Here is an 11,107-nt window from a genome sequence, read left to right on the forward strand (position 1 = left end):
AGGGACCGAAGGAAGGGCTCTGACGGCCTTATCTCGCAGCGCTGTCACCTAGCGAGGGCGACGCCGGCGGTGGCCCTCCTCTTGTGCCCAGTCATCGCCGCGTCAACCGTACACATGACACTGTACTCACATGAGGTCACTCGTGGTAACTCGAGGTCAGCCATAGCAACACCCCACATGGACCTGACACTTCGGATTGTTGACATTCTTGCAACATGGCAAAGGCACGCGAGAATCCGCCTTCTTTTCTTGGAGTTATCACTATCTTAACGCGGCCACAAGCAAAGGCTATTATTGTTTACTGTTTATTCTTCATGCTATATGTGTACCCCGAGCCTCGCTGCAGCGATCGAAATTAATCCTTATTCTATGTTTTCGGAAATATATTTATCTAACAGATATTCTTGAAGGAAATCTGAAATGGACGGGAAGAGAAAATGAAGCAAATGATCTAGCTCTAGAAACGAGCTGTGTGGAGGTTGTGGTGACGAGGGCGGCGAGGAGAAGGCGGGGGTGAGGGGAGGGGAGGCGGAGGGGAGTTGTCACGAGGGGAAAGATTGCCTAATCTCGGTGCCCGACCCCTTTCGTGCGCTCCTTCCACTTACCCAAGGGAGGCACTGACCTACCAACATTAATGTCTATGTTAGGTAAAAGATTCAGTTTATGGAAATGAGTGAGGAAAGAGTAAAAAGTGGCCGCACAGAAGAGGCCACGTGGTTGCCTTTATGTGTTTGCCAGTCGCCATTTTTCACTTTTCAGACGTCGTTTTTTGAGTCATTGTTTTCACTGTTAGATTAATTATTATGCAATTATTGGCTTGCAACAAGATCGGGTTATCGCTGGATTGTGTGGATGATGCGCGGTTGCCTCCAGGGAAGGGTCGAGTTGCGGCCTGCTCCGCGTGAGCCTTGCTGAAATGAGGATCTCTTTGCTTGGATGCTTAGCTGTGTTTTGCTCGACTCTCGTTCCCTGGGAGAAGTCAAGTGGACTAAGGGGAAAGGGGCAGACCTTTTCCGAGAAGCAAAGGGGCGAAGAAAGTCTTATCTCGGCTATGGAGGTTACTGTGTTGCCAGATTGGAGTATAGACCCTCGGCCCGGGCAGAGTGGCGACGGCGACCGTCTTGACGCGCGTTTAGCATACTGATGCCCCGGAAGGATGCCATGCTTTGCATGTTAAGGACCTAGAGCAATGACGAGGACTGTATTGCCGCCCGGTTATTGGCAAACTGCTCGCCGTGATTCGAAAGCGGCATGAGGGACTTTCTAAAACCGGCCGATTCGCTGACAGCTAAAAGAATAAAGTATAAAATGTTTACAGTTAGTCTAACTCATCCTGACACTTATGTTGAGCGTTAACGCATAGAGATTATTCTTTTGAAAAACACCAGTAGTTGTTTATTGTCGTCGTTATCTTTGAAAGGATGTAATGAGATGGGAGTGTAGGACAGTGCTGTTGATGGAGGAGAAGGCAGGATGTTAACAAGAAGGACTGACATGTAGGAGGCACGTAGGAGGAGTGCCTGAGTGGGGCACCGAGCAGGGTGCTTGGTGCCCGGGTTCGCTTCCGCCACAAAGCGTCGCACTCACTGCTGTCGTTGTGTGGCGCTCGCTCTGGTCGTCGAGGAAATTCCGCGAAGTGCATTTCGCTCTTGTGTTATGTTTGGTGACTGCATCTGAATGGTAAATATGGACTCCTTAGATCGATGTTTGTAGCTAGTGATAGTTACTATTATAAGCACTGCTTTTCAATTTCAGTCGTAAGATGTGAGTACTAATTACTCTTGTTTTCCTTTGCAGAAGCTAGGTGTGCTGCAGAAGACAGTGGAGGAGGTGAGCGGACGTCTGGAGGAAGCGCAGAAGACAGTAGACACCTGGGGCGCAGTTCCTCAAGATCCTAACCTCGCTGACCAACACGTCCACAACGTCAGGGTAAGGAACAGAACTTATCTCGTCTAGGCGTCTGCAGTTGCCATTAAAACACGGATGCAGGAAAATCTTCGTTATGCGTACTATTTAAGTCAAGAAATGTTCACGGAAATAATTATCATAATGGTCAGCGGATTCTTTGAATTTTTTTTTCATTTGATGGAATTTACCTATTACAGTTAGCTAACTTTGTGAAAATTGAAGTTAATTAAATCGTGTCATCGCGACGGGATGTTTGAAAATATTAGTTTGTTATGTAAATGCATCTGAATTAAAGTGCAACTTTTCCTGTGTCAACAGATATGTGTAAAACCTACATTGCTGATATATTCTAGGGCCTGACATCTTGGTAAATCGTTTCAGAAATTCCGTGAGGGATTAGCAGAATTGCAACGTGGTGTCGATGATGTCAACGACCAAGCTGCCCGCTTCTCAGCCCACAATGTGCCACTCACCCCTGCAAACTCTGCCAAACTGCACGACCTCAATAATAGGTAGAAAGGCAGACTTTGTTATGCATGGTTATGTGTAGTTTTTTATTCCAGGAATTGAGTTTATTTATGGAGGTATCTTCCCACATTTAACATGGATTTGCACTCTTTAATCTTAAACATTTTAAAAAATCATATTTAAAGAAGTATTTTTTAGTATGTGATTAAGTAAGTGTTTGTAATAAATACGTTTTCTGTAAATGAGAAACGGTATTTACTCCACATTTTGTTCAAGAGTTTTACATATTTTTTATTACTGTTAAATCAGCATGATACTGCAGGGCATGTTTTGTAAAACTACCATAAAAGGTGGATGATATTTCTCAGATAAAAGTAAACTTTTTATTCATCATTTTGTGAATACATGTTAGAAATTAATCTTATCCGAATGCTAATCAAAAGTGAGATTGAGAGTTTTATCCTGAAAACCTCTAACAGATGTTTGAATTCCAATCCCAAAGTTTGACTAACAGTGTCACCCTCCCTTTGCCTTAGATGGAAGACATTGGAGACAACAGTTAATGACAGGTGGCGACAGGTGGCTGGCAGGTCAAGGGAGGTCACGCCACTCACTCCTGCCCAGCTGGCGTCGTCAGTGTCCCCACCTTGGGAGAGGGCAACCACTAGCAACAAAGTGCCTTATTACATCAAGTAAGGATGTCTTCTCTTGTTACTACAGATTTTCTTGTGAGAATGTTGCTCAGTTTAAATACATTGTACAGAATTTGTTTTTTGGTATTTCAAGTGAGAAATGTATAATATTTAGTGTTTTCAGAAATGGGTTACATGATCAAATCATTTCCCAATAAGTGTTATCATCTGACAAATTTTGAATATTATTTTTCAGCCATGACCAGGAGAGCACCCACTGGGATCATCCTACCATGATGGACTTGCTAGATTCCCTGACAGAGTTTAATCATATCAAGTTCTCTGCTTACCGCACAGCAACAAAGCTGCGAATGTTGCAGAAGACTCTAGCTTGTAAGTACTTTTCTAGGACTTTTATGAGCAATGCCATTTCAAATTGACATTTCTGTTAACATATTTTTGGGCATATTTATAAATGTATTTTATTTCCCAACAGTGGATCGTGCTAAAATGCAAATGGCAACAGATGTATTTGATGAGCATGGTTTAAGAGGCCAGAACGATCGGTTGATTGATGTAGGTGACATGGTGGTGGTGCTCTCGGCCTTGTATGCCAACATATCTGCGGACCATCCAGAAGTCAACACCACTCTGGCCATGGACTTGTGTCTCAACTGGCTACTTAACGTATACGATAGCCAGAGGACAGGGCAAATGCGAGTTCTCTCATTCAAGATAGGAATTGTTTGCCTCTGCAGAGGACATCTAGAGGAAAAATATAGATGTAAGTTTAGATTTTCCTGTAGGATATATTCTTGTGAATGTTAGTTTATGATAATAATGGAAATCTGTAAAATGAAAAAATAAATCAATTGATAAAAGAAATGCTTTAAAATTAATACCTTTTTTTTATCTGCAGATATGTTCCGATTGATTGCCGATCCTAACCGTTTAGTGGATCAAAGGAAGCTTGGGCTCCTTCTCCATGACTGTGTGCAAGTTCCTCGGCAACTGGGAGAGGTCGCAGCCTTTGGTGGATCAAACATCGAGCCATCTGTTCGTAGCTGCTTTACTAAGGCTGGCAAGGATAGAGAAACAATTGAGGTAATTGTCTAAGATAACAAAGATCTGAAAACATATTAAGGTTATTTTATTATTGACTTCGGATTATTTTCTCATTTGTTTTATTCTGTGTATTTGTATATATATTTATATATAAATGTATGTATGATATAGTATAATATAATATGTAATATAACATATTCAGTAATGTTATAAATGCATTCTCTTTTTCAGGCTGTACACTTCCTAACATGGGTACAGCAAGAACCACAGTCCCTTGTATGGTTGGCCGTTTTGCACCGAGTAGCTGCCTCTGAGAACATTCAGCATCAGGTTAATATCTATTTTATAGTTAAAACTTGTTTGAAGTGTACAGATGTATATGTTTATTGTGTAACATAATCCCTAATTATTACAAACATCTTTATTTTCATACACAAAAAGAAAAATCACAACTTATGTCGCAATTTCTTCCTCATCTTCAGGTGAAGTGCAACATCTGTAAGGCTTACCCAATTGTAGGCCTGCGCTACCGTTGCCTCAAGTGCCTCAGCTTTGACATGTGTCAGAGGTGTTTCTTTGATGGTCGCAGTGGGAAGAGCCACAAGATCACTCACCCCATGCATGAGTATTGTACAGCTGTAAGTAATAATAATTGTACATGTTTAAATGGAGAATTTAATGCTCTGAAGAATTTCATCTTACTCTATCTCATATGATTTTATTATATTGTATTTCTTTTCTCATGCTCTTGTTCGTGTATATTTGTTTTTAAGGTTTATCAGCTCTAAAGATTGAAAATTGTAAATAATTTTTTCCTGTAAATGATATTTCTTTTATAGACAACAGCTGGTGAAGATGTCAAGGACTTCACAAAAGCTTTGAAGAATAAATTCAAGTCAAAACGTGCTTTGCAAAAGCACACAAAGAAGGGATACTTACCAGTGCAGACTGTACTAGAGGTAAGCATCAAAACAGATTAAGGATGTTAAGCCCACATACTGGGATGGCAAAAAATACATGCCATTTCCACCATGATTTTAGTTTATTTATAGTGTTTACACAGAGATGGCTCCCTAAGTACTATGTCAATGAAGAGTTAATTACTAGTCTAATCTGACCTGTATAACCTTTTCTTATTTTTTCATATCTTATTTTATCTTTTATTGCTATTTGCACTTTGATAAGATTATAGAATTGAAAAAAATACAATTTAAAGAACTGAGAAATCAAGTCACATTGGGCTACTTATTGATTCCTTTCTGGCTAAGCACTTGTAGAGCCATATGTGTACAACAGAATTCACACATACAAAGTAAAGTAGGATTCTGTTTGCATTTTGAGAAGTGATAATAGTCTTTGAGGTTTGTTTGTTTTTTTTATTCAATCATATTTTACTTTAACACAATAGAATTGAAGATAAAAACTGTTTTGAAGGGATAGCAAAAGAATTTTAATTCAGTATAGGGATAAAATGAAATTATGCAGAAACACAATCTGACTCAGTAAGCTAGTTATGACACAAGCTTTTGACATATTATATACATATATAATAATTTTTTTTACATTATTTTCTTTATCATATGATAACATATATTGTTTTTGCAGGGAGATCCTTTAGAATCCCCATCACCGTCCCCACAGCATAACGTCACTAGCCAGGACATGCACTCAAGACTTGAGCTCTATGCTTCTCGCTTGGCTGAAGTGGAATTGCGAACAAATTCTAACTCTACTCCTGACAGGTTGGAGCATATGTTTTGGTTCAGTAATTTGTGTTTGAATGTTTTTATTTTACTTTTTTTTTTTTTTGTCATTGTAGCTTCTTGTAGTTTTCTTTTTAGCATGATTGTTTTTGTTTTGTTTTTTTGCACATGACATACTGTTATATTCTACATATGATTTGTTTAAAATTTTTGTCCCTTTCTTAAAAGCTGTGTTACTAATATTTCATAGATCTCTTGTCTCCTCTCTTAGCGAGGACGAACATGGGCTTATTGCCCAGTACTGCCAGTCACTAAGTTCTTCGGATGCTCCACTGCCGGTACCACGCTCACCCCTGCAGATCATGGCAGCTGTTGATGCTGAGCAGAAGGATGAACTTGAACAAATGATCAGGTATGTCTCAGATACTTTTTATGTTTATCCATTAAGTCCATATTAATTTTTACATGATATAAATTGTGTTCTGAAATATGTTCATTCACATTTCCAATTTACTTATTCTTTCAAATAGGGCCCTCGAGGAAGAAAATAGTCAGCTTCAGGCTGAGTATGACCGTTTGAAGTCACAACAACCTGTAGGTTCCCCACCTGATGATGGCCTCTCAGGGCAGCGTTCTGAAGCAGACATGTTGGCAGAGGCTAAGCTGCTCCGTCAACACAAGGGACGACTAGAAGCTCGAATGGGTATCCTGGAAGAACACAATAGGCAACTAGAGGCACAGCTTCATCGACTACGACAGTTGTTAGGCGAGGTTGGTTGATGTTTCTTTCATTTACAAATAGAATACAGTGTGTCAGAGTTCTGTGTTATAAAATTTTTCTACCATCAAAATGTGATTATGACTATTATTTCTTACATTTCCAGCCTGGTGGAATGAGCTCACCAAACAAGTCAGGAACTCTACAGACCAAGTCAGTCACTGCTAGTCAACTGGCCATGGATTCTCCTGCCAAAGTCAATGGACATTCTAACCAAGGTAAGAATGTGCTCACAAAGCATGATTTACATACAGTCCTTAGTACCATTATTTTCATTATGATTTTATTATCATTCATTTTAATTGATAGATCTCTAGGACAGGATAAACATATTTTTAGATACAACTCTCTTTACTCATATTTTTAAATTAAGGGTATCAGGACTACTTTTACATATGGGGTCTTGTTACAACTTCTTGACTGGAGCTTTGGTATATCATCTAACTTGGTGTTGGACTCTCTCTATCTGCTGCGGTGGCACAGGGGGTGCCAGCAGTGCTTACGAAGGGTTAGACCAAATGAGCGAATATGTACGACCGCCACCACCCCCAATGGGCAGTGTTGCTCATGTGGGCAACCTCTTCTCACGTGCAGGTACAATTGGCACCACTGCATGACCTGAATTGATTCGTAGTGAATGTTATGCAACGTGTAGGTTTCTCATATTTGAAAGATGTTATATTGTATATGTATGACACAGATGTTTCTGTGTGCTGCAAACTCATATCATCCAGCAGGAGACACAGGATGTAGAGTGTTGATGTTGAAGAACCATGTCCCTCTATCCTCACACATATTTTTTCCCAACCTCATGATGTTATGCACAAAATATGTAATCACATATTGTCTAACCTTACTCTTAACTGTTAAATTAATTCCTGCTTCCAAACTCAAAATGTCTTGGGCATGAAAGCTAACACTTGAATATGCATGTAAAAAATTAGCAAATTTACAAAGTGTCTTATACTGTTAACAGTTATGTGGTATCCAAATCTCCCTGCCTGATAATTGGTATAACTTTCACATATTTAGTCATAGATTTATTTACTATAATGATAAAAAATGTATGCCTCGCATTGTAGAAATAGCAAGTTAAGCAAACTTTGAATATTTGTTAGATGGGTTGTATTGACAGATAATTTATCTCACACAAGTTGGTCTGTGATCTTTGTTTAAATCTTTCATATTTCTTTTCATGCAGCTCCATACAGAGGTTCTGGATGGTGAGTTCATTCAATTATGTAACATTGTTTTTCTCATGGTTTTTAAAAAAGATTAATGTGAATCTTTATTATTGAGGAATGGTATAAGACAACCACAGGCAAATACAATTTAATTACTTAATTGCTTGAATAGAAGGAATGAAATTGGAGCTCAGTGTTTAATATAATCTTTCATAATTGATTTGTTGAGCTTTGAAATATCTTGTATTTTCATTTATTATAGACATGATTTATACTGAACATCTAATGGAAGTATGTAAATGACTGTGTATGAGGAACATAAACTCAATTGATGATTTGAATATTTTGTTTTATGTATGGAATGTAACTTGATGCTGCAATATTTTCTTTAAAAAAAACATGATTGTGATTCCAAGCAAGGGGTTTGTGCATCTGATTCATATGTATGTAGATGATGATTTTCAATATACTGCAACATTTTTATTTGTGGTGGACTCCAAATGACTAAACCATGTTACTAATATACACCTTTATATTTATATGAAATTTGAATAACACACATGCCATTTCAAAATAATGAATTACATTTAGAGGGCACCTTAATGGAATGTACATTTTTAAAAATGACAATACATCCTAAATCAGAATAGATAAGGATAGGGTACTTTGTATAACTTGTAAAGTATGTGAATGGACTTTTTTTTCTCTCTTCTTTTCTTTTTGAAAACCTTTTGTCTTCAGAAAAAAAACTTTGTTTCATTTTTGTTATCAGATTTAATGGTACCGAAGAAAATGTAAATACTACATATTTGCAATACTTTCACTTTTTTACAATAAGATAAACAAAATTAATTACATTATTTTCAATTCATGTTTTTTATTGTTGTAACAGCTTCTCTTTTAGTTTGTTATTTTGCATACAGACTGTTTGTACTATCTATAGGATTCAAAGTATATATTTGAGTACATTCATTAGTTTTTTGTTTATCTGTTCAGTTTAAGATTTTTGTTTCCAGTTGATTTGCCTTATTTCAGCTCCCATTTAAATTTAAAATATTTTTAATGTGCATCCTTTCAGACTTGCCTTAGCATTTTAATAGTTATTCATAAGCAGTGAAATAGACTTAATAGTTTTGGTGCTGTTTTGTATTCTTCATTATCAGATCCACTAATGGCAAATCTTTCTTAGCTGAAAATGTAATAATATAGTTCCTCTCTTAAATATATATATTTTTCCTATTGGTTATGTTACTGTCTTGCTATTAAAAGCTATGAAAGCTATTTCATCTTTTATTAATCTTTACTTACATTTACATTATACATTCTTTCATATTCTGTCTTCATGTTATTACCTTGAAAAGAGGGAACTTCTTCCCCATCCAATAAACCTCATATCAAACAAAACCATTGTTCTCCACAGGCGACCTGGGGAAAGCGGTTGGCACTCTGGTGGCCACAATGACCCACGAGGGGGCGAGCGACTTGCCTAGCGATGAGGAGGAAAGATCTGAAGCCTCAGACACTGAAGAGGAGAAGGCTGTGTAACTCCTGCTGTGCAGCTCAACCCCTTGCCAATGGCAGGGTGTAGACAGCAGTAGCAGCAGCTAGCAGCTCTTATCTTGGCAGCAGCGAAGATGTTCAATGCTCCACATCCTGCAGTTGGAAATTTTTACTTGGGCAATTAGGATATTTGTAATGTTAATTGTTTGAGGCAGATGACATGCTAGGTTCTCTCACATCATCTCTCTTACATCCATATCAGTTTTTATACGACCTTGATAGATTATTGTGTACATCACCTCAAGGATGAGAGGGAGACTAGCGGGTTTGCTGCTCATTTTGCTTATGCACAACTCAGAGGATAAGTGAAATTTTCTGTTAAACTGGGTATATTTCATGACTACATATGACCCATTTTTATGTTAATATTTACTAAATATAATATATAACTAGCAGTGTATGCCTGAATCAAAAGACAGGATTCGGTTTTGAAGTACGTGTTAGGCAAATGAAATGTATAGATATGTATTATATAAAGAATAAAAATTACCAATTCTCAGCTTACATATAAAACAAGTATAAGCGTTGTAGTCATGTGTCAATGGTGCAAAGAAGAATACCCTCAATGTGATACCCCAGTTTTGAAGTTGAAGTGTCATTATTCTATGCCAATTTTGATTTTAATTTCTCTTTTTAGTTCTTATTCTTAAACGTTTGTATTGTAGTAAAGGGCTCTTGTTCAAATTGATTAGAGCAGTTCTTCAAATTTTTAAATCAGCCTTTATTGCTGACTCAAGTGACCATATGTGTACATATCATAATTCATAAAGTTATATCAAAGTCACATATTGCTATAGATATAGTTTTTATGAACCTGTTTTCCAGTTGTTATGTCTCGCTTGTCATTTAATTACATGGATGCCTTATTTCTTATTTGTGGCTATTATGTAAGAAGGCAGTTAGCTAACTTTTGAGTACTCTCCTAACTTGCTGCAATTTGAGTTGTACCTTTGGTTTGAAGTGGAAAAATCAAGGTCAGGTTGTTTGCTCCTTATTCTATTCTTAATATTTGACCATTGCTTAGAATTAACTAATAAAAAGTGGCTATGATGTTGAAAATGTATTTTATTCAACTCCTTGGAATATTTGCAGATACACAAGGACATTATATTTATATTATTAATATGCCAGATATTAAAAAATATTAGAATGCATAAATTAACAGGAGTATGTTTTCTATAAAAAGCAGAGTAAAAAAAAACAAAAAAACACAGGTCTCCTGATAACTTATGCTATACTCAACAAATATGTAGTAGGCTTTTTAAGCACTGCAATCATGGAGTAGTATTTGTTTAGAATGTAAAAGAAAGTATTATTTTCATGTCTCCTGTCGATAAGAGCACCAATCTTCAATTACTGAAGGGTCTAATGTGCTTAAATAGACAAACTAGAAGAGCATTTAAACCAGTGGTTCCAAACTATTTAGACTAATAACTCCATAGCCCATAAGCCACCTTTATATAGCCCCCACCACACCCCACATGCACTGCAGACCCAAAACATAACAAGGAAATAAGAGGAACCTATGTTTATCACAGTACATACTTATCATAATTACATAAAGGCTGCTTGAATTCAAACAGTAACCAGGACAACAATTTTTTAGTCAGTAATTCCCTTGTCATAAATACTCATCCATACGTCAAAAGCACTGCGAAATATTCCATATCCGGAAGATCAACTCTGTATAATTGTATATATATGTGTGTGTGTGTGTGTGAGAGAGAGAGAGAGAGAGAGAGAGAGAGAGAGAGAGAGAGAGAGAGAGAGACAGAGAGAGAGAGAGAGAGACAGAGACAGAGAGAGAGA

At 37.4% G+C, this 11,107-nt stretch overlaps 1 protein-coding gene across 5 annotated transcripts in view; it reads left to right on the forward strand.

Annotated features, from left to right (window-relative positions):
* Positions 1 to 10,357, forward strand: part of LOC113817420 (uncharacterized) — a 51,935-nt gene extending 41,578 nt beyond the window's left edge. Inside the window, exons 3-18 of one of the 5 annotated variants that reach the window (XM_070142551.1) lie at positions 1,798 to 1,929; positions 2,290 to 2,420; positions 2,913 to 3,068; positions 3,265 to 3,401; positions 3,505 to 3,792; positions 3,928 to 4,112; positions 4,305 to 4,403; positions 4,556 to 4,711; positions 4,913 to 5,032; positions 5,679 to 5,815; positions 6,027 to 6,188; positions 6,307 to 6,547; positions 6,661 to 6,772; positions 7,038 to 7,148; positions 7,756 to 7,777; positions 9,159 to 10,357. In XM_070142551.1, coding sequence (XP_069998652.1) covers positions 1,798 to 1,929; positions 2,290 to 2,420; positions 2,913 to 3,068; positions 3,265 to 3,401; positions 3,505 to 3,792; positions 3,928 to 4,112; positions 4,305 to 4,403; positions 4,556 to 4,711; positions 4,913 to 5,032; positions 5,679 to 5,815; positions 6,027 to 6,188; positions 6,307 to 6,547; positions 6,661 to 6,772; positions 7,038 to 7,148; positions 7,756 to 7,777; positions 9,159 to 9,228 — 2,259 coding nt within the window. In that variant the 3' untranslated portion in view covers positions 9,229 to 10,357. The remainder of the gene's footprint in view (positions 1 to 1,797; positions 1,930 to 2,289; positions 2,421 to 2,912; positions 3,069 to 3,264; positions 3,402 to 3,504; positions 3,793 to 3,927; positions 4,113 to 4,304; positions 4,404 to 4,555; positions 4,712 to 4,912; positions 5,033 to 5,678; positions 5,816 to 6,026; positions 6,189 to 6,306; positions 6,548 to 6,660; positions 6,773 to 7,037; positions 7,149 to 7,755; positions 7,778 to 9,158) is intronic. The other 4 variants (XM_070142550.1, XM_027369484.2, XM_070142552.1 and 1 more) reach the window with 4 other exon arrangements.
* The last annotated feature ends 750 nt before the right edge of the window (positions 10,358 to 11,107 follow it).

This window comes from Penaeus vannamei, chromosome 29 (genome assembly GCF_042767895.1).
Source record: "Penaeus vannamei isolate JL-2024 chromosome 29, ASM4276789v1, whole genome shotgun sequence".
Lineage (NCBI taxonomy): Eukaryota > Metazoa > Arthropoda > Malacostraca > Decapoda > Penaeidae > Penaeus > Penaeus vannamei.